The following is a 17,918-nucleotide window of genomic DNA, read 5'->3' on the forward strand; positions in this document are numbered from 1 at the left end:
CCGAAGGCCCCGCAGCCCCCGCCAAAAACAGCGCGTGTGAGGGGCTGCGGGGTGCCCCGGCCCGGGAGCCCGCGCCGGGCCCCGTCATCGTCATAGGAGATGAGTGGGACGACATTGACGACTTCGATTTGTCGGGAATCGAGAAGTATTGCCGAGCGCCCGTCCTGCCCCCGAATGGGCGGCGGGCCCCCTGCAAGGCCGCCCAGGGACTCAGCCCCCGCCTGGATGGGCCCCCCGGCTCTCCAGCCGCTGTGGGCAACAACGCGGGGCTGAACAGTGCGCTGGAGCAGGGGGAGACCTCTCCAGGGGCTGAGCCACTGTCCTTGTCGCAGCAATCTCTGATCTGTCTGGAGGAGTCGGCTCCCCACAGCACCAGCGAGGCCGAGGGCCTTCGGGAGGACCTACCTGCTGATGTGACTTCGGGTGATGACAGGGAAGAGACTCACCCAGGTAATGACTTATTTAAAGCACCATTGAGCTAGGGGAAGGTGTGTGCCTGTGTGCACACAGAAGGCTGGGGTTGTTTGGCAGTGGGAGGGGGCTGCGTGCTGGGAGCTGAGGAGCAGCTGTGGGCATGTGAATTTCTTTCGGGCACTCAGGGCTTGTGAAAGTGCAAGATTGTTAAACGGTGGAGCAGTGTCTCTGTGGCAGAAAGAGCTGGTCTCGGGGTAGTATTGTAGTTGCAGGACTTTTCCCATACAGCCCTCCAGAAATGAAGAGCAATAACCTATAGGGGTCTTATAGAAAAAAAGTCACTTTGAAATTCAAGCAGGAGACATAAAATCACCTTGTGTCTGGATGTAATGATGAGAAACACTAAACCAGGAAAAGAGTTCTCTTTCAAGCTAAAACAACCACTGCCACCACCTCCAAGCCTTGGTTATGACCACAAAGTCCCTGGCTATCACTGCAGTGATGAGCCTGCCTTCCTGAGCCAGGATTTAATACAATAGCTTTCTAGAAAACATCTTGTAGGAAAATACACCTCTTAAGCTTCTTCTCTTCTGACAAGGAAAGGTGACTATAGGCAAGTTATATAACTTTTCCACTTAAAAGAGGATTTATGGTGATGGTGTTCATTTGCTTTTAGTGGGGGAGTAAAGGGGAGCAGTAACCTTTGAAAGTCAGATGCTGCATTGAATGAGTAGTTTGCAAGCTGGCTGTTGATTTTCTTTTTTCCCCTCTGTTCAGTTGCATTTTTTCTTTACACCAGAAGGAGTTTAGTGTCACCCAACAACATTAACATGTTTCTCCTTCAGGTGAAAGTATTGAGAGCCAGAAGCTGAGCAGCAATGAGAAAAACAGTCCCCCAGAAGTGGCTGAGATTGAGCTGCTGGCAGACACCGGGCTGGAGGAGGAGGATTACTTAGATGTCATTCCACCTTCTCCTGAAGAAGAGCTGCCTTCCTTCTCACCTTCTGTGAAAAGCATTAGGTAAAGCAAAGTTCACTGATAAAACTGTCTGTCTTTAGGAAGTACCAAAGCAGAGATGGGACTGGTGCTTGTGCAGGTGTGACAGATGGAGTGGGTGGTGTCTGTGTGTTGCTGGGTGGGTTAGCAGGTCACAGCTGCTCCTCGTGTTTCATCACACACCTTGGGGTTTAGAGGCTGATTGTTTAAGGTGCATTTTGCTTCAAAAAAAGCAGAGATTTAATCTTCCTTCTGTGGTGGAAGGGGTGAAAAAAGCAGGTTGGCACAGAGGGTGAGTGACAAAGGGCTCAGCTCCTGGGGCTTGAACTGGGGTTTGGGGAATTGGTTTCTCTTACACACACCTTAAATGCTGTTATTCTAAAAGATGAATGTCTCATGTGGAGGTGCCTTGATTTCAGATATCTGTTTGTTAGTGACTTTCTCTTTTGCTGTTAGCAATGTTTTCAAAGGGTCTTCTGCTGGTGGGAGGTCTGTGGCGAGCAGCACCGAGCCCAGGGCTGGGGAGGCCACCTGGACACAGCCCCTTACTGTGGAGGATGCAGGTACATGGACACTGTGCAGCCTTGCACCTTGGATTCTGGGGTTAGCTTGTAGCTAATTGCCACCCACTGCCACCTGAGAGTGTGAGCCTGCCAGGACTGATGGGGACAGGGGTGCAGGGCTGAGTCCCATCGGGATTCCCAGGTGCTGTGTGTTGATTGTGCAGACGCAGGGGCCATTGGCACAGCCTAGCTTTGGGTTTGTTAGTGCCTGGCTGGGATACAGCACAAAACTCCTCAGAGCACACAAGCTCTGATCAGCTAAACTGCTCCCTGAGCCAGCTGTGACACAGACACAGTGTTGTGAGCTGGGGATGTGCCAGAGCTCCCATTTGATTCCCACAGATGGTGGCTTTGGGAAATACTGAGATTAAACGTTTCTGAGCTTCACTTGCAGAATGAACAGTTACCAAGTGCAGGTGTGGCACAGCCTGGCTTTAAGGCTCAGGGTTCAGACTTTCAAGATACATAAAAATGTTACTTATGGTACTGTTCTACAGTGACATCTGAAATGTTGTGTTTACAAATGCCCAGAGCAAGGGCTTTTCGTTTATGTTTTAACCATGCTGTTCTGGAAGTCAGTTTCATCAGGCTCCATCTGGACATACTTTAGTGTATGTGCAGCAAACTTCTGGTCAGTGTGGACTGTTGGCTTGTTGCAAGGGGCTCCCTCTGACCTCCCAGTACATCAGAGTCTGGCCTCTGCTCCAGCTGCTTAAATGTAGCCTGAGGACTTGCAGTCCTGGTGGCAGCAGCCTGAAGGACAGTGCAGTTCATTAGCAGACTCCAGATGATTTCCAGTGGTACCAGATTTAGAAGGGAAGGTCATGGGTGACAAACACCAACTTCCACATGTGGGAGGTTTTCTCTCTTCTGTCTAGACTAGAGTTGCAACATAATATGGTGATAAGATGTGGTTGAGTGTGCCTGGAGAGGGACAGTTTGAGATAAGCAAAACATGTAAACTTGAGTGTTTTTTGGAAGTAAGTTTGAAAGGACTGTGGTGAGACTTGGGAAATACAGAGATGGACAGTTAAAAGGCAAGGGCAAAAGTACTTGGACTTGGGTGAGTTTGTGGGCACAGAAACAGTTTCTTTGTGCAAATGGATTTAAAACTATTGAAAGCAAGTTACTTAGACTTACTGATAGAAATGTATTGTCTTTTGGGAGAGAGAGATCATCTTTGTTACGTGTTCTAACAAGAGCTACTGTTTCAAATCGCTCCCTCCAGCAGATAAAGGCTCGTCTTTGGAGCAGCAGCTGTACGGAGTGATGGATGAGATCTGTAAGCTGGTGGATGCCATTCCACTCCAGGAGCTGCAGTCTCTGTCCTGTGCAAAACAGCTTCTCCAGCTGAGAGACCTCAGGTAGGCTCCCAGCACAGGCCCAGCCGTGCCTGCAGGTGTCTCCACTGCACCGGGAAAAAACCCACAGTGCTGCTGAAAGGATCGACAATCCCCATGCTCTGCCAGATGGATCACAGGGATCCTGGACCTTGCCTCTGGAAGGTTGTTAGTGCCAGATGCTTCCAAAGCAGCAGGATGATGTGGTGTATCCTGCCAGGTGTCATCCTCTTTTCTTCTAACTGGAGGCACTGATGTCATGTTCTGTCTGAGACTCACTATCACTGACCACAGTGACTATGTGACTTCCTCTAATATCCATCTACTTGTCATCTTTCAATCTGATTACTGCAACTGCAATCTGCTGCTTTAACTTCTGCATTACCTGATGACACAGCACGTAGACAAACTGTTGAGATTTGGGCTTTTGTCTGTTTTTTCTTACTGGACTGGGACCATGTGCTTTCCCTCAGCATTCCCACTAAAACTAATTTGCTCTATTTCCTCTTATTATTGTAGTCTTTAGGGAGTACACAAAAACATCATTTAGTTCAAGCAGGATTTTACTCTTTGAACTTCAGGTTTGTGCCTCCAAAGGAGTTTCATTTTAAGCTCTGCCTTGCCTGGATCAGCTCCTCATTCTGTCTGCAGGGGAGATGTGATTCTCTTGTTTAGCTGAGTTCTGGTGTTATTCTCTCTTCCCTAGATTTGTTTGAAGTCTTTAAAAAACATAGTGCCCCAGAGTAACTGCCACATGTTCATCTTTTCAGTAGGAGAGGGGCAAAACTGTTTAATGGACGTGGTAGAACTTGGTGAGTCGTTGCTTGGGACTACAGTTATTTTTCCTCCTTCTTTCCCTTGTCATCTCTGCCAGGAGAAAATTGCTAGATAATCCTTCCAGCTGGAACAAAAGCATGACCAAGGGCACTTTTCCTGGAAGCTGGAAGGCATGTGTGGAGCGGGGCCCTGCTGCTGTGGGTGCTGGTGCTGCTCTGAGTGCTGGCCCAAACTGGAGCTTCAGCTCTGACAGAAGCTCTCCAAGAGCCACAAACCTCCCATCTGTGCTTTCGGGGCCTCCTGATTCAAACAGTTCTTCTACCAGGATAAATCAAACCTTGGACACCTCTTATGCCTTAAAGCAAAGTGTTGAGGAGATCACCTGCCCAGAAGCTACAGTGCCATCTTCCAGGGTAAATGGCAAAGAGAGGCCTTCCCTCAGCCTCCACCCCAAGACGCCCTTGGACAGCAGCTGGTGTGAAAAGCCGGGGCTGAGACACGCGGGGAACCGGCATCCTCTGGAGCAGCCTCTTACCAGCACAGCCCTGAAAGCCCCAAGCAAAGCCTCTGCTGGCACCCCTGCAGGAGGCACTTCAGGGATCAACGCTGCAGACTTTGACCCTGATCACTTTGATATCGATGACTTTGATATTGAGGACTTTGATGAGGGCTGGGAGGATTCAGTTTCTGCACCCCAGAGGCCGCCTGAGCCCTTGTGTCAGCCTGTCAGGGAAGGTTTGCCTGCCACCTCCCTCTTGTCAAAGATCATGTCCAAAGCCAAAGGATCTGCTGCTGTCTCGAATCTTGCTGCTCCAAAATCAAGCTTCTTGATGCCAACAAAGAGCCATTCAGGTAAATGATGCTTGTTAGGATTTACTGTCTTTCCCTTTCCAAAGTACTCTTTAAGCTCCAGGCTGAGGAGCTTATTGTAGCTTACATCAATGCCTTTTGCTTCTATGAAAGTTGATGGGAGATTCTTCTTGCAAAACCATCTTCTGGTTTGGGGTTTTTTTTCCTCCAAGGGATGCCAAACTTTTGGAATGTTTCTTTGCCACACAGGTTGCAGGGAAGACAGAGCTGCTAAAATTGGAAACGCTTCTCCTGTTTAACTCCATGATGAGCCTGCAGCTGTTGATTCAGAGCTGCACAACAGTTTTAACTCTTTATGCAAAATGTTCAAAACCAGGCCCTTTTTGAAGTGAATGCAGTCCCTCTGGGGTCAGTGTTATTTGTGGTGTCTGCAGGAAGGGGTTAGTGAGAGGGGAGGTGAGCACATTAATGCATCTCATCAGCTCCTCTGTGGCTGACTGCCTTAGAGCCTCCTGGGAGGTACCCACAGATGGGAGCCTGGTCATCATCCCCCTCCTCTGTGACAGAGATGAAGCTCATCAGCATAAGGCTGTGCATTCTGTACAGGCATGGGGAAAGAAAGCTCACTTCCAGGGATTTGCATATAATCAAAACTCACACACTAGCTGGTTTTGAATTGCAGATGCATGCATCTTTTTTTCCCCCTAAGTGGCTGAAAGGGTTGAAGTGGTGGCTGAGCCATCTGTCAGGGGGAAGCAGTTCTGTGTTGCTGGAGGGACGCTGCAACTTGATATTATAACTCACCATAGGCACATTTTGTTTGTCTCCTAGAGCTGCCAGTGAATAACCCTGCCCTGCAGCGCTTCAGGGCCATGACATTTCCCCACTCCAAGGAAATGATGAACATATTTCACAAGAAGTTTGGTTTGCACTGCTTTCGGACAAACCAGCTGGAGGCCATCAACGCTGCTCTGCTGGGTGAAGATTGCTTTGTCTTGATGCCTACTGGTATGCATCTCCAAACCTGTCTCAGCCACAGCCTTTCCAGGTCTGCCACACACTGAAGGACCCCCGTGGCCTGTCACAAACTTTCTCTGTGCCTTTATGGAGGTGGTGATGAGTTGTGCTGGAGGAGTTCTGTGACTGCAGGATTTTATGTGCTGTGGTATTTTGAATGAGGTGATTTGAATTTCTGCCATCCATAACATTTCATGTGGTCACTCTTTATCCCACTAGAGGCAGTCACTGGTAAAGGTTTATAGTCTCTGAAAGTGCTGTAAAATGGGAAGTAAGACATAGGTCTGTTCTCTTGAGCTCCTTCTCCATGCTGTCTCCCTTTCCTTTCTACATCTTAACATCTGTTGTGTCCTGTCTAATCCTTACAGGTGGGGGTAAAAGCTTGTGCTACCAGTTACCAGCCTGTGTGTCTGCTGGAGTCACTATTGTCATCTCTCCGCTGAGGTCGCTGATCATAGATCAAGTTCAGAAACTCAAGACTTTAGATGTAAGTCCAAACAGCTTCATTGAGTTAAACTGCAGATAATCCCAATCTCAGTCTTGCAGTGCATTGAGCAATGAATGAACATCACATCTATTTACTTGACCAGAAAGAGAATTCAAGGAACAGAGACAAATCCCCGAAGTCAGCTGTTGGTCTGCAGTTTGGGAGCAGAAGGATAGAACTTGGGCTACAGTCTTTTGGGTTTATCACCAGAAAAATGGTGCAATGTCTACGTTAGAGCAGGGGTTCAAATGCTACTTGTAATTATAGCAGCACTGAAAATGTTCACAGATGCTTCTTAATCTGCTTCATAGTTAGACATAGGACTATATTTGAAGGTTCTTCTGTCTTGCATACATTTATATATATATATATATATATATTTAACATAGATTGCTGCAACATACCTGACTGGTGACAGAACAGATGCTGATGCTTCAAAAATATATATGCAATTGTCAAAAAAGGATCCTGTGATAAAGCTCCTGTATGTTACCCCTGAGAAGGTTTGTATTCCACTAGAACTGTAAAATCATGGGGGCAGCAAGAGGAAGATTGCTATGAAGTATTAAAGGGGAAAGACTGAACTTAGAGTAGGCTTCTGGGAGGGGGAAAAGTTGCCAACCACTTGGCAGGTAATTCCTTAAAGCCTCTGTGTAGATGTAACTGATCTCCCCCAGTAATTTACCAAGAGTGGGAACTGGTTCATGTCCGTATGATCTCAATTCTTTACAACCCCATGCCCATATATTTCAATATCTCTTAACTATTAGTGGCTAATTGCTGTCAGGTAGCTATTAGAGTCTCCAGACTACTATGAATGGGATAATGCAGGGAAAAAGATCTGCCTGTGAAGGTGTTACGTGGTTGGTGAAGGATTGCCTTGTGGGGCAACATAATTTTTAAAGGCAGAACATGATTAAGTACAAGAGCTTTGTAAGAGGGGACTGCTCAGTGTGCTGATTACAGTCCTTCAGCATTGTCTTTCCCTGTCTTTTGTGACAAAAGTCATTAAACTGACTCAGAAGGTAGGAGCTGTGGGTAGATGATCCTAGCACCTCACAGCAATCCCACACCAGCTGTTTCGTTGCCAATTGAAATGAAGCTGATTGCCATCTTTATGCCTTCAAGCTGTACCTCTGCAGTCAGGACTGACTCTGCTATGCAGAGCAATTGTTTCTCATTCAGGCAGGTTGACACCTTGCTCTGATTTGCTTTCTAATGCCACTGCTGGATGTGTGCCCAGGTTTGTGCAAGCGGCCGACTGATGTCAGCCCTGGAAAATCTCTACGACAGGAAACTCCTGGCACGTTTCATCATTGATGAGGCCCACTGTGTCAGTCAGGTAAAAACCTTCACTGGACTTTCCAAATGGCAAAAGGCTTCAGCTGGGGCATCTCACTGAGTTACACATTTTGTGTTTTTTAAACTAGTGGGGTCACGATTTTCGACAAGACTACAAGCGGCTGAACATGCTCCGCAAGAAGTTTCACTCTGTGCCTATGATGGCTCTCACTGCCACTGCTAACCCCAGAGTACAGAAGGATATTCAGAATCAGCTCGAGATGCTAAAACCACAAGTGTAAGTTGCTCAGCAGTTCCCTGAAACAATTGGTTGGCACTGCAGGAATTTCAGTGAGAAAAACATCACGGGTCTGTGTGAAACACTCTGGTAGCTGGGCTGGTTCACTGAGAAGGTATGCATGCAACTTAATCTGAGTTACAGGCAAACCGCTCAAGTAAGAAACAAAAAACCCTTTGCCAACTCTTCCTTGCATGATTAAGGGACCTGTTCATACCATCATGACATTTTCTATGTCCCTGACAGGATGTGCCAGTTGTGTTTCAGGGTGACTTCCATGACACTGCTGGAAGAGGCTTTGAATTAGCACTATCAGTAACATAGATAATGAGGTGCCATTGGGCCTGGGTTGGATTGCAGTATTTGCATTGTACACAGTGTCACAGTAGAGCATTCTGTCTTGCTGAATTTCTCATTTTAGAAATGTGTTTTGGGGTAGAAGCAGGGAGGTGACACTGTGTGTGGCAGGTTTGATCAGGCAGATGTGCGTCCTGGCATTCCAAAGGAAAATGAAGGCGAGGCAAGTCACTGTGTGCCTGTTTGGCTTGTGGACTTTCCTTCCTTCTACATAGTGCCAGGGAGCTTTGGCTTTCTCAGAGCCACAGGACAAATGCAGGAATTGTAGAGCTGAAGTACAAGTGACTCTGTGGGCATAGTGGAGCGAGGATTCCTTTGCAGTCAGTGCAGAATGAGTAGTGGTTAGTTGAACTGGGAGATTCCCATCGGTACCTAGCTTGAGGAGAGGACTGCTGCACCCATAAAGCTGATGGTGACCCCTGAACTGTCATGTTTTAGGTTTACAATGAGCTTCAACAGGCATAACTTGAAATATGATGTGTTGCCCAAGAAGCCAAAGAAGGTGGCAATGGATTGCTTTGAATGGATTAAAAAGTACCATCCCCGTGAGTACTGAGCAGCTCTGTGTGCTTGTGTGTGTTTCCATGAACTGCTTTTTAAGAAGGATGAGTTTTTATCACACTGGAAAACCCCCCAAACTTCTCTGACTGATATATTTAAATGAAAGGCAAACTTGATGCAGAATGATATTACCAGCAATGGAAATCAGATTTAAGGGCATCCTAAAGTGAAGATGGAAAAGTAAATCATGGTGCAGTGCTCTTGAGTAATCATTCTGGAGATTGCCAGACCTTTTGGCATCATGTCTTCAAAGTATAAAGGTGTCATCTACTACCCACTTTGTTTTAACTGTTTAATTCTGTTGGTCTGCTTACCCATGGTTCCCCTTGAAGATCTCCTCAGAGCTCCTCACCTTTCTATGCTCGCTTCTGGAGCTGCTGCTGGAGCTGCCAACACCAGCTCCCCTCACAGCTTCTCTAGAGCTGTGACCTGGGGTATTATTGACTGAACTGCTCCAGCTCGTGATTTATGTAGTTCTTTAGTCATGGGTTTTAAATCCAAAGACTGCACAGCACTGAGAAGGAAAACCTTCCTCGATTCCACTTCACCAAGAGGCCAGGAAATTGTGTGAGGAAAAACTAACAAAGACATCTGATATGGATAAAATTGCTTTCCTTTATTATTAAACAGCTACTGTGTTGCATTTATTCCAATAGGGAGAGGATGGTAAGTGTATCTGCTTGGCAGGTAGGATTGTTAAGCAAATGAAAGGGAATAAAGCTGTATTGTAGCACAGATCTTTCTCATCCACTTGCAGATGACTCTGGGATCATTTATTGCCTTTCACGTCACGAATGTGACACAACAGCAGCTATTCTGCAGAAGGAAGGTCTGGCTGCACTGGCCTATCATGCTGGCCTCACTGACTCCAACAGAGATCTCGTACAAAAGAAGTGGATTAATCAAGAAGGATGCCAGGTAAAAGAAAAGCAACTGCAGGGGGAAAATGGAATAGAATTTAGAGCACTTTTATCCCTCCTGGCCTAGGAAATGACAGCAAAGTTGTGTGATGTTATTGCCCAGTCAGGGGCAGCATTAAATGGCCGACCTGAACGGATCTGCAGCCATCTGGGTAGCAGGAGTGTCACAAATCAGACTGCAACACTGCACCAGGGCACAGTACTCCAGGAGGAAGGAACTGACTTCTCCCTCTGTCTGGAGTAGTTTTGCTGTCCTCAGGATTGCCATTGGAGGTCCTGCACAGTTGTGTCAGCCTGACCACCCGTCTGTTTTCAGTGCAGAGTGCTGCCTGAATCACTTCTACCACTCCAGGAGACTAAATGATTCTTTCCTTCCTAGGTTATATGTGCAACCATTGCCTTTGGGATGGGGATTGATAAGCCTGATGTGCGCTATGTTATCCACGCTTCCCTGCCCAAATCCATCGAAGGCTACTACCAGGAGTCTGGCAGAGCTGGACGAGATGGTGAAATGTCTCACTGTCTGCTCTTCTACAGCTACAGTGATGTCACCAGACTTAGAAGGCTCATACTGAGTGAGTTCTCACGTTTGTAACTTCATGGAGACAATAGTTAAGTATTAAATTGGACAGGGGCCTGTAGTGACAGGACAAGGGGTGATGGCTCCATGCTGAAGGAGGGGAGATTTGCATCAGATGTTAGGAGGAAGCTCTTCCCTGTTGAGGGTGAGATTTGTGATGACCTAGCACAGGCTGCCCAGAGAGACTGTACATGTAGAGTATCTCTGGAGAGGCTCAAGAGCAGATTGGAAGGGGCTGGGAGCAACCTTGAACTAGTGGAAGGTGTCTCTGTCCAAGGCAGGGAGTTGAACAGAAGGAGCTCTAAGGTCCCTTGTCCAAACCATCCCATGATTTCACTGAAGTCACTTAGTTGCTGGTCTGTTTCATTTAGACTGTGTTGTTTTCTCCTGCAGAAGTGCCACATTATGTGTCTTCACCTGAGTGTTTTCCTGTAATGAAAGATTTTTGACACATGTACTTAATTTTGGTCATAAATATTTTGCTTCATGAATAACCACCTCTTGATTCTTGTCATTCCCTTCCTCTCCAGTCGTTAAAACTTCACAGATGTACTCTGTCCTAGATGAGTTCTGGACTAACCTTAGTTATCTTTTAAGCAAAGAAACATAATATGTTTTGTCTATGGGATAATGCATGAAAATGCAGAGGTGTGCAGACTTAACAACCACAGCTGAATTTCTTGCATTTCAGTGGAGAAAGATGGAAACAGTCACACGAGGCAGACCCACTTTAACAACCTGTACAGCATGGTCCACTACTGCGAGAATGTCGTCGACTGCCGCAGAATTCAGCTCTTGGCCTACTTTGGGGAAATGGATTTCAACCCCAACTTCTGTAAGGAACACCCAGAAGTCATTTGTGACAACTGCAATAGGAAGAAGGTAAAAAATCACTGCTCTTGCTTACAGTGGGGTTAAACTGGTCTTGCATTTAGGTGCCTCAGAAACTGGCTACGTGACGCTGAGGGAGGCAAACGCAGGGAAGCAGTGAGATGTGTTTTGGTGCTGCTTGGGATCATTTCCAGGGTTTAACCTTGAGGAGAGTTACACAGGCTGTGCATGGACTTCTGGTGTTCCTGTTTCTGTCAGGGGAGCACTGGTGCTTATCAATAGTTACACATATCTAAAGGGTGGGTATAGGGAGGTTGGGGCAGCACTTCTTTCTGTTGTATCCAGTCACAGGACAAGGGGTGATGGAAAGGAACTGGAACACAAAAGTTCTATTTAAACATCAGGAAAAACTGTTTCACTGTGAGGTGAGGGAGCCCTGGCCCAGGCTTCCCAGGGAAGATGTGGAAGCTCCTTCTCTGGAGCTCTTCAAAACCCCCCTGGACATGTTCCTGTGTGACCTGATCTAGGTGGAGCTGCTTTAGCAGGCGGCTGGACTGGGTGATCCCTAAAGATCCCTTCCAACCTCTACCATTCTCTGATTCTGTGTTCCATAGCATGGATTTTCTTGGCTACAGTGCTTACAGGAGACAGGAGCTAATAAAAAGACCCACTGGAATGGAGTGGAAATCCCTTCCACTGCCTATTCTGGCAGCTTATCAGAGCCAGAGTAGTGTGAGGGCCACACTGGGAGGTGTGTGTACGCTGCTCCAGGTGGCCCAAAGGTTTAAGGTCTGTGCATCAGGTAAGTAGCATGAACAGGACTAGAAGAGAAGACAACTGTTGAAGCAGAGAGGGAGGGTTACTGATCTCTATAAACCTGTTTTATACCTGATGATGTTGCTCCAGGCCTGTGTTTGAACTATCACCTTATGTGGCTGCAACTGTAGCAAACTTTGATGAGAACAAGGCACATGTGGTCCAGTGTTCTCACTGCAACGCCTGATGGAAGAGTCAGTCCCAGTGCATGGCACAATCATCAGGGGAGCGCTTTCCAAGTGATTTACCCTTAGAACCAGTGTTCAGGCAGCACTCCTGCAGCTCACTCCATAGCATTAACCTGAGAGATTCTGTACAATCAGTGGGAATTTGCTATTGCATTTTCTAGAGCATTCTCAAATGCAGAGTCCCTGTGACTGGTGCATCCCTGCAGATGCACCAACGAGAAAGTCACCCTTTCTGTTTGGAACAAAATGAACTCATGACTGGGAGAAGTTCAATCATGAGAGCCAGGGCTGTCAGTAACAACTTGCACCAGGGCAGAGCTGCACAGCAACTGTTTCCTAATGGAGTCTGTTTTAACAGGATTACAAAACAAAGAATGTGACGGAGGAAGTGAAGAGCATCGTGAGGTTTGTCCAAGAGCACTGTGGGCAAAGGGGACGAGCAAATGCCAAGGGAAGGACAGGCTCTGGGAGATACACACTGAATATGATGGTAGACATTTTCTTGGGTGAGTACTGCTCCTCCTGAAACAACACCTAGAGAGACCTGGTGATTAATTCCTAAGTACCAGGAGGTCTGTGCAATACCAGCAGTGCTGTAAAAGAAGATACAGTTTGCAAAATTATTCTTCCCAGGAATCTCTTGCTGGTAAATGATCCAAAATGAATGAGATGAAAGGCTGAATCCTTCTCAGGTTGCTATAGTGATAACATTAGTTTCTCCGTGGTGCTCGGAGGGTTTTGTTTGATGTGCACAGACTATGGGATACCCTTGGGAATCTTCCCCAGGGCTGCAAATCTGGATGCATGGTGGCTCTGCCAGCACAGGCTAATCCTGTGACTTCTGTTGCACAGGTACAGCAAGTGCCAAGATTCAGTCTGGAATATTTGGGAAGGGAGCTGCCTACTCCAGGCATAACGCTGAGAGGCTCTTCAGAAAACTGGTCTTGGACAAGATTCTGGACGAAGACTTGTATATCACTGCTAATGACCAAGCTGTGGCATATGTCATTCTGGGAGAGAAAGCTCAGGCTGTGCTGGATGGGTCACTGCAGGTGGGCAAATACTGATTTCAGCCTTTTTTTTCCCCTGAAGGTACAGTTGTAAGGAACGTGCTGCAGTTCTGATGAGGCATAAACCCTGAGGCAGTTCAAATGTGGTTTGCTACCAGCTGAAGTACAGGCACTAGTCTTTAGCAGATGCAGGGAACAGAACACAAGCAGCATGACTTCTAGTGCAGGATTCCAATAATGATGTTGTGAACCAAAAGGTGAATTTGGGAGGGTTAGAGAGGATTACTTCTCTCTTTTCTCCCCCCATCCATCTGACTCCAGCTTGACAAGACGGAAGTTATTACCAACACAGGGGGGAAAAAAAGCTATCTAAGAAGAAGAGAGGGAGCAGTGCCAACTTCTCCTGCATTTTCTGCTCTATTTTTTTTCCCAGTCATTGGTGAGCTCTTATAGAAAATGCACTTCAGGAAGGTCATGGAACCAGTCCCAGAATTGCTTGAGGCAATGTCTCCTCTGCGTTAATGCTGTGTTTGGAGAAGAGCAGAGCCCTCAGCATTAGACCTCATGACCTCTGTTTAAAGCTAGCTGTGAACTGGCTTCTCAGGATTTTGTCCCTGTGCTGTGTACACTCTGCCAGTTCCTTGTAGAAGCAGTTTTATGTATTTATTTCTACAGAAGTCTGCAAAAAAGCCCAAAGCAACACACGTTAAAGGTGTACACTGGGTAAATAGGTCTTTGTGCTCCATCAGAGAACGCTCCTGGCTTCCTTCACTGCTCTCCTGTGTTACCAATGATCCTCTGATGCTGGCTCTACAGCGACTCCCCTGACAGAGGTACTGCTTGTTCTGTTTCAACAGGTGGAGTTTCACGAGACAGAAAGTGCCAGTGCCATCAGAAAGCAAAGGGCTTCCCTGGCAAAGATGTCCCGGCGGGAAGAGCTGGTCAAGCAGTGCCTTGGGGAGCTCACAGACACCTGCAAAATGCTGGGCAAAGTCTTTGATGTCCACTACTTCAATATCTTCAGCACTTCGACTCTAAAGAAAATAGCAGGTACTTGAAACCTGTGGGCAGCAGCCTGAGGTGCAGCTGTAGCCTCTCCTGTCAGAAAATGTAGCTTCTAACGTTTGGTGAGAGCAGGTTTGAGCATCCATCACTGCCTATGGAAGCAGCTGCTGCAGCAGACTCCCTCATGCAGCTCAGGCAGTGCCAGGCCTGCTGAGCGAGCACAGGAGCCACCCAAGTAACAGTGTCACACAAAAACCTCCCAGGTGTTGTCAGACAAAACTCTTGGACTTGTTTTTGTGCTGAACAACTAGAGGCAGATCTGCTGGAATAAAGGCTGGCTTCACATGGGCTGGCTGCAGAGGGTGGCACTGAAGGGAGTCAGTCTCCTCCAGGACACTCTACCACGGTCTGTCTTTAAACCAAGTTGCCTTGTTTGACACGTCTGATGGGTTCCATGTTGTATTACAGAAAGCTTGTCATCTGATGTGGAGGTTTTACTGCAGATTGATGGTGTCACAGAAGACAAACTGGAAAAGTATGGTGCAGAAATAATCAAAGTGATGGATAAGTACGCTGAGTGCACCCCAGCAGGTTCAGTATACCCTGTGCTAAATGTTTACTGTCCTGTTAACACCCTTCTCTCCTCCTCTGCCAGCAGTTCCATTCAAAAGTTACCTTGTCTTAAGTACAAATAACTAGCTCTTGTCATTTAATAGTTCCAGAAAGACAGCAACTTCACCCTTTCAGAACATAGAAAGGGCTTTGCTGTCTTCTCACTGGTGAAATCCAGCATGTCTCTCCAAGACTGGAGAAGGAGAACTAAGCAGATTGCTCCTAACTCACTAATTATTAGGATTTATGTCATATGCTTAGCTACCATGAGAATTCTGACTTAACCTTAAAGGTCTTGCACCTCTTGTATATTTTTCCACCTGCATCTGCTATGTGTGGGGTAACAGATCACAATGAGATGATCAGTTGCTGCTGCTCTTCATGGTACTCCAGGTCAGCAAGTTCAGGTCCTGGCTAACTAGCCCTGCTCCAATGGGAAGAGCTTTCCAAGTCAGATGTAAGAGAAGCTCTTGGGTTGGGATGGTGGTGGTTTCTGCCTTTGCACAGCTCTGATCTTAGTTACCAAAATACTGTAGACAAGAAGCTGAGCCTCAGAAAATGGGGCTGGCCAGTAATCTTTTCATGTTGTGAGATTAGACCAAAACCACCTTCTGCCCTTGTTTACACTAACCTGTGAAACGCCTGGAGCATCAGCAGGCTCAAGGCAGTGCAAAGAGGGGTCTGAACAGCACAGACAGGCTTTGGTACAACCAGTGTGCTCTGGCTGACAGTCCCCACTGCCCAGCAATGTCGTGGCTGGGTTGGCTTTGACTCCCTGTGTGTCTGCAGAAGATGCTGCGGGCCCGAGCGCGGACAGAGCCACGGGAAGCTCCGGCTCGCCCGAGAGCGGCACAGAGGCAGAAGAGGCTGTGACAACCTCCAGCTATTTTAGCAATAACACATGCCAAAGAAGGAAAAGGAAAAGAGCACCGAACTTCAGAGAATCAAAGAGGAAAAAGACAAGTGCTGGTGGCAGCCAGCAGCTTCATCCCAAAGGGTACGTTGCTCGTGGTCATCTGTAACGGCTCTTTGTCCAGAGCAGCGCTGTGACCCCAGAATTGCACTGTGACCCTGCTGTGTTTTCTGGAGTAATCAGAGCTTTAGGAATGGCACTGCAATTATCCAGGGAACAACTGCTCCACTTGGGTTTCACAGTGGTTTTTGTTTACAAAGCTCCCCGTGAAGAAGGGTATCTAACAACTGGCCTTTGTTTCTCCCTCTTGGCTGCCACAAGCTAAGGGTGCCACTAACTTTCAGTGCTGCCATAACTGTTGTTAGCAGGCTGACTGGATTCTGTGCTTGGAAACACAGAGGGCTTAAAACTCTTAAAGTTTGATGGGATATTCAGCCCCTTGTTAACTCAGGTTGTCCCCCTGATTATCCTGTACAAGGCAATGGCCACATGAAGAGCGTAACGTTTGGATCCAGGAGTCAGGCTGGGGTTGAGCTGTTTGGGCAGATCCACCACTGGACACTCACAGGGTGATGGAAACATGGGGACGGGCTCAGCCATGTCCTTGGAGTCAATGTCTTTATTTTAGCAGTTCATCTGGTAACTGGAGTAGTATTAGTTGATGCTGAAGGTCCACACTTCAAAACATGGTGATTAATCAGAGCTGAGAGGGAACAAACAAAGGCTGGAGAGATTCTGCCCTCCCCAAACCCTCTGTAAAAACAGAGGAAGCAACGTGAGCAATAACTTCTTATGTGGGTTTTACAGTCATGCCTTTCAAAGGGTTGCTGTGCTCAGTTTGCCTTACACAGAAGGGAATTACAGTTCCCTGTGCTGTGGTATGGGGCAGGTTACTTAATCCTTCAGCCTAGTTGGTGTATGAGAGAGAGAGAACATGAGGCACAAAAGAGCAGTCATGTGGACAACCTGAAGTAATTCTCTGAGTGGGGTTTTGCTCAGTCTGCACGTGTCACAGACACTGCCCTTTCAGCCAGGAGGAGCTCAGGCCCTTTGCAGGAACAGCCGCCCAACCATCCTATCAAATCCCCACCTGGAGAGCTGTGCCTCAGTTTTAGTGACTGCTGGGGTTTATGGCTGTATTAACTACCTGCATTTGACTGCTTTAACGTTGCATTCAGCACCAGAAAGCCCCTGCACTTTATCCAAACTCTCTCTGCCATTGTCTGTCGTTCCAAGGCTCCTTCCCCTCCCCTCTCCTGCTTTTCTCAGTCTGGTCCTTGGGGCTCTTTGTAGCAAAATGGCAGCTCTGAGCTCAGGAGACTTTACTCTTCCCACCTTCACAAATACTAAAATACCAGCCCTTAAACGCTGTTGACTCTGAATTGTCACTTAATGTTGATTCTCTAATTGGATCAAGGGGAGTGGGGTTAGGTCAGCATTCTCTGTCTCTGTGTCAGGCTGCTGCTTGCCCTTGGGCAAATGCCAGAGCAACAGCGACACTTGATTTACATTTCGAAAGCGTTTTTTGCAGCCCTGTGTAATCAAACCCCACAACTGAAAGCACAGCCTTCTCAAACCCTTCCTGGTGGTGCAGGGAGCGTGGCTTTGGTGTCTGACACACATCCCTTCTCTCTGTTTGGCAGTGCCTACAGCAAGGGCAGAAGGAACAAGAGGCCGACGGGCTCCAAGGCTCCAGCCTCGTCAGGCTGCAGCTCAGCATCCTCCTGTGTCAGTGCCACACAAGCAGCTGCTGGCAAGCTGGGCATCATGGCACCACCCAAACCCAAGACCAGGCAATTCCTTCAGCCCTCATATTCAATATTGTGAGGAGGAGAATGTAAATACTGTACAAAAGCAAGCCCGGAAGCTTTGATCAGTTCAATACACTTTTGTTTCATCTCCTCAATTTTCTGAGACTTGTACAAAAACTTGAATAAATGTTTTTAAACTTGCAGCTTCTTTGGACCTTTCTGCTGTGAGCAACTCGGGTGCTGAGTGCCTCTGCATACCCTGTACCTGTGTGAATACTCCCTGTAAGGCTGCTTTGCAGCTGCCTCGGGCCATGCTCAAGCCCACAGCTGGAGGCTGCTCCTGGCACAGCACCTCCCGAGCTGTGCTTGCCTCCCTCCTCCCCTGATGCTT

At 47.4% G+C, this 17,918-nt stretch overlaps 1 protein-coding gene across 2 annotated transcripts; it reads left to right on the forward strand.

The window, feature by feature from the left end:
* Window positions 1–31: 31 nt before the first annotated feature.
* On the forward strand, window positions 32–17,694 carry BLM (BLM RecQ like helicase). 2 transcript variants are annotated; one of them, XM_061999307.1, is made up of 20 exons: window positions 32–450; window positions 1,260–1,434; window positions 1,867–1,973; window positions 3,202–3,337; window positions 4,188–4,942; window positions 5,732–5,908; window positions 6,286–6,404; window positions 6,794–6,907; window positions 7,648–7,746; window positions 7,835–7,983; window positions 8,779–8,885; window positions 9,659–9,819; window positions 10,201–10,396; window positions 11,093–11,283; window positions 12,595–12,742; window positions 13,089–13,288; window positions 14,104–14,296; window positions 14,720–14,842; window positions 15,653–15,860; window positions 17,420–17,694. In XM_061999307.1, exons 4-20 carry the CDS (start codon window positions 3,243–3,245, stop codon window positions 17,601–17,603), a joined length of 3,219 nt encoding a protein of 1,072 aa, XP_061855291.1. In that variant the 5' UTR covers window positions 32–450; window positions 1,260–1,434; window positions 1,867–1,973; window positions 3,202–3,242; the 3' UTR covers window positions 17,604–17,694. The 2 variants fall into 2 exon arrangements, with proteins under 2 accessions (XP_061855291.1, XP_061855292.1); XM_061999308.1 differs by having other exon boundaries at window positions 3,205–3,337.
* The last annotated feature ends 224 nt before the right edge of the window (window positions 17,695–17,918 follow it).

The sequence above is a fragment of the Colius striatus genome, chromosome 7, assembly GCF_028858725.1.
Source record: "Colius striatus isolate bColStr4 chromosome 7, bColStr4.1.hap1, whole genome shotgun sequence".
NCBI classification, from domain to species: domain Eukaryota; kingdom Metazoa; phylum Chordata; class Aves; order Coliiformes; family Coliidae; genus Colius; species Colius striatus.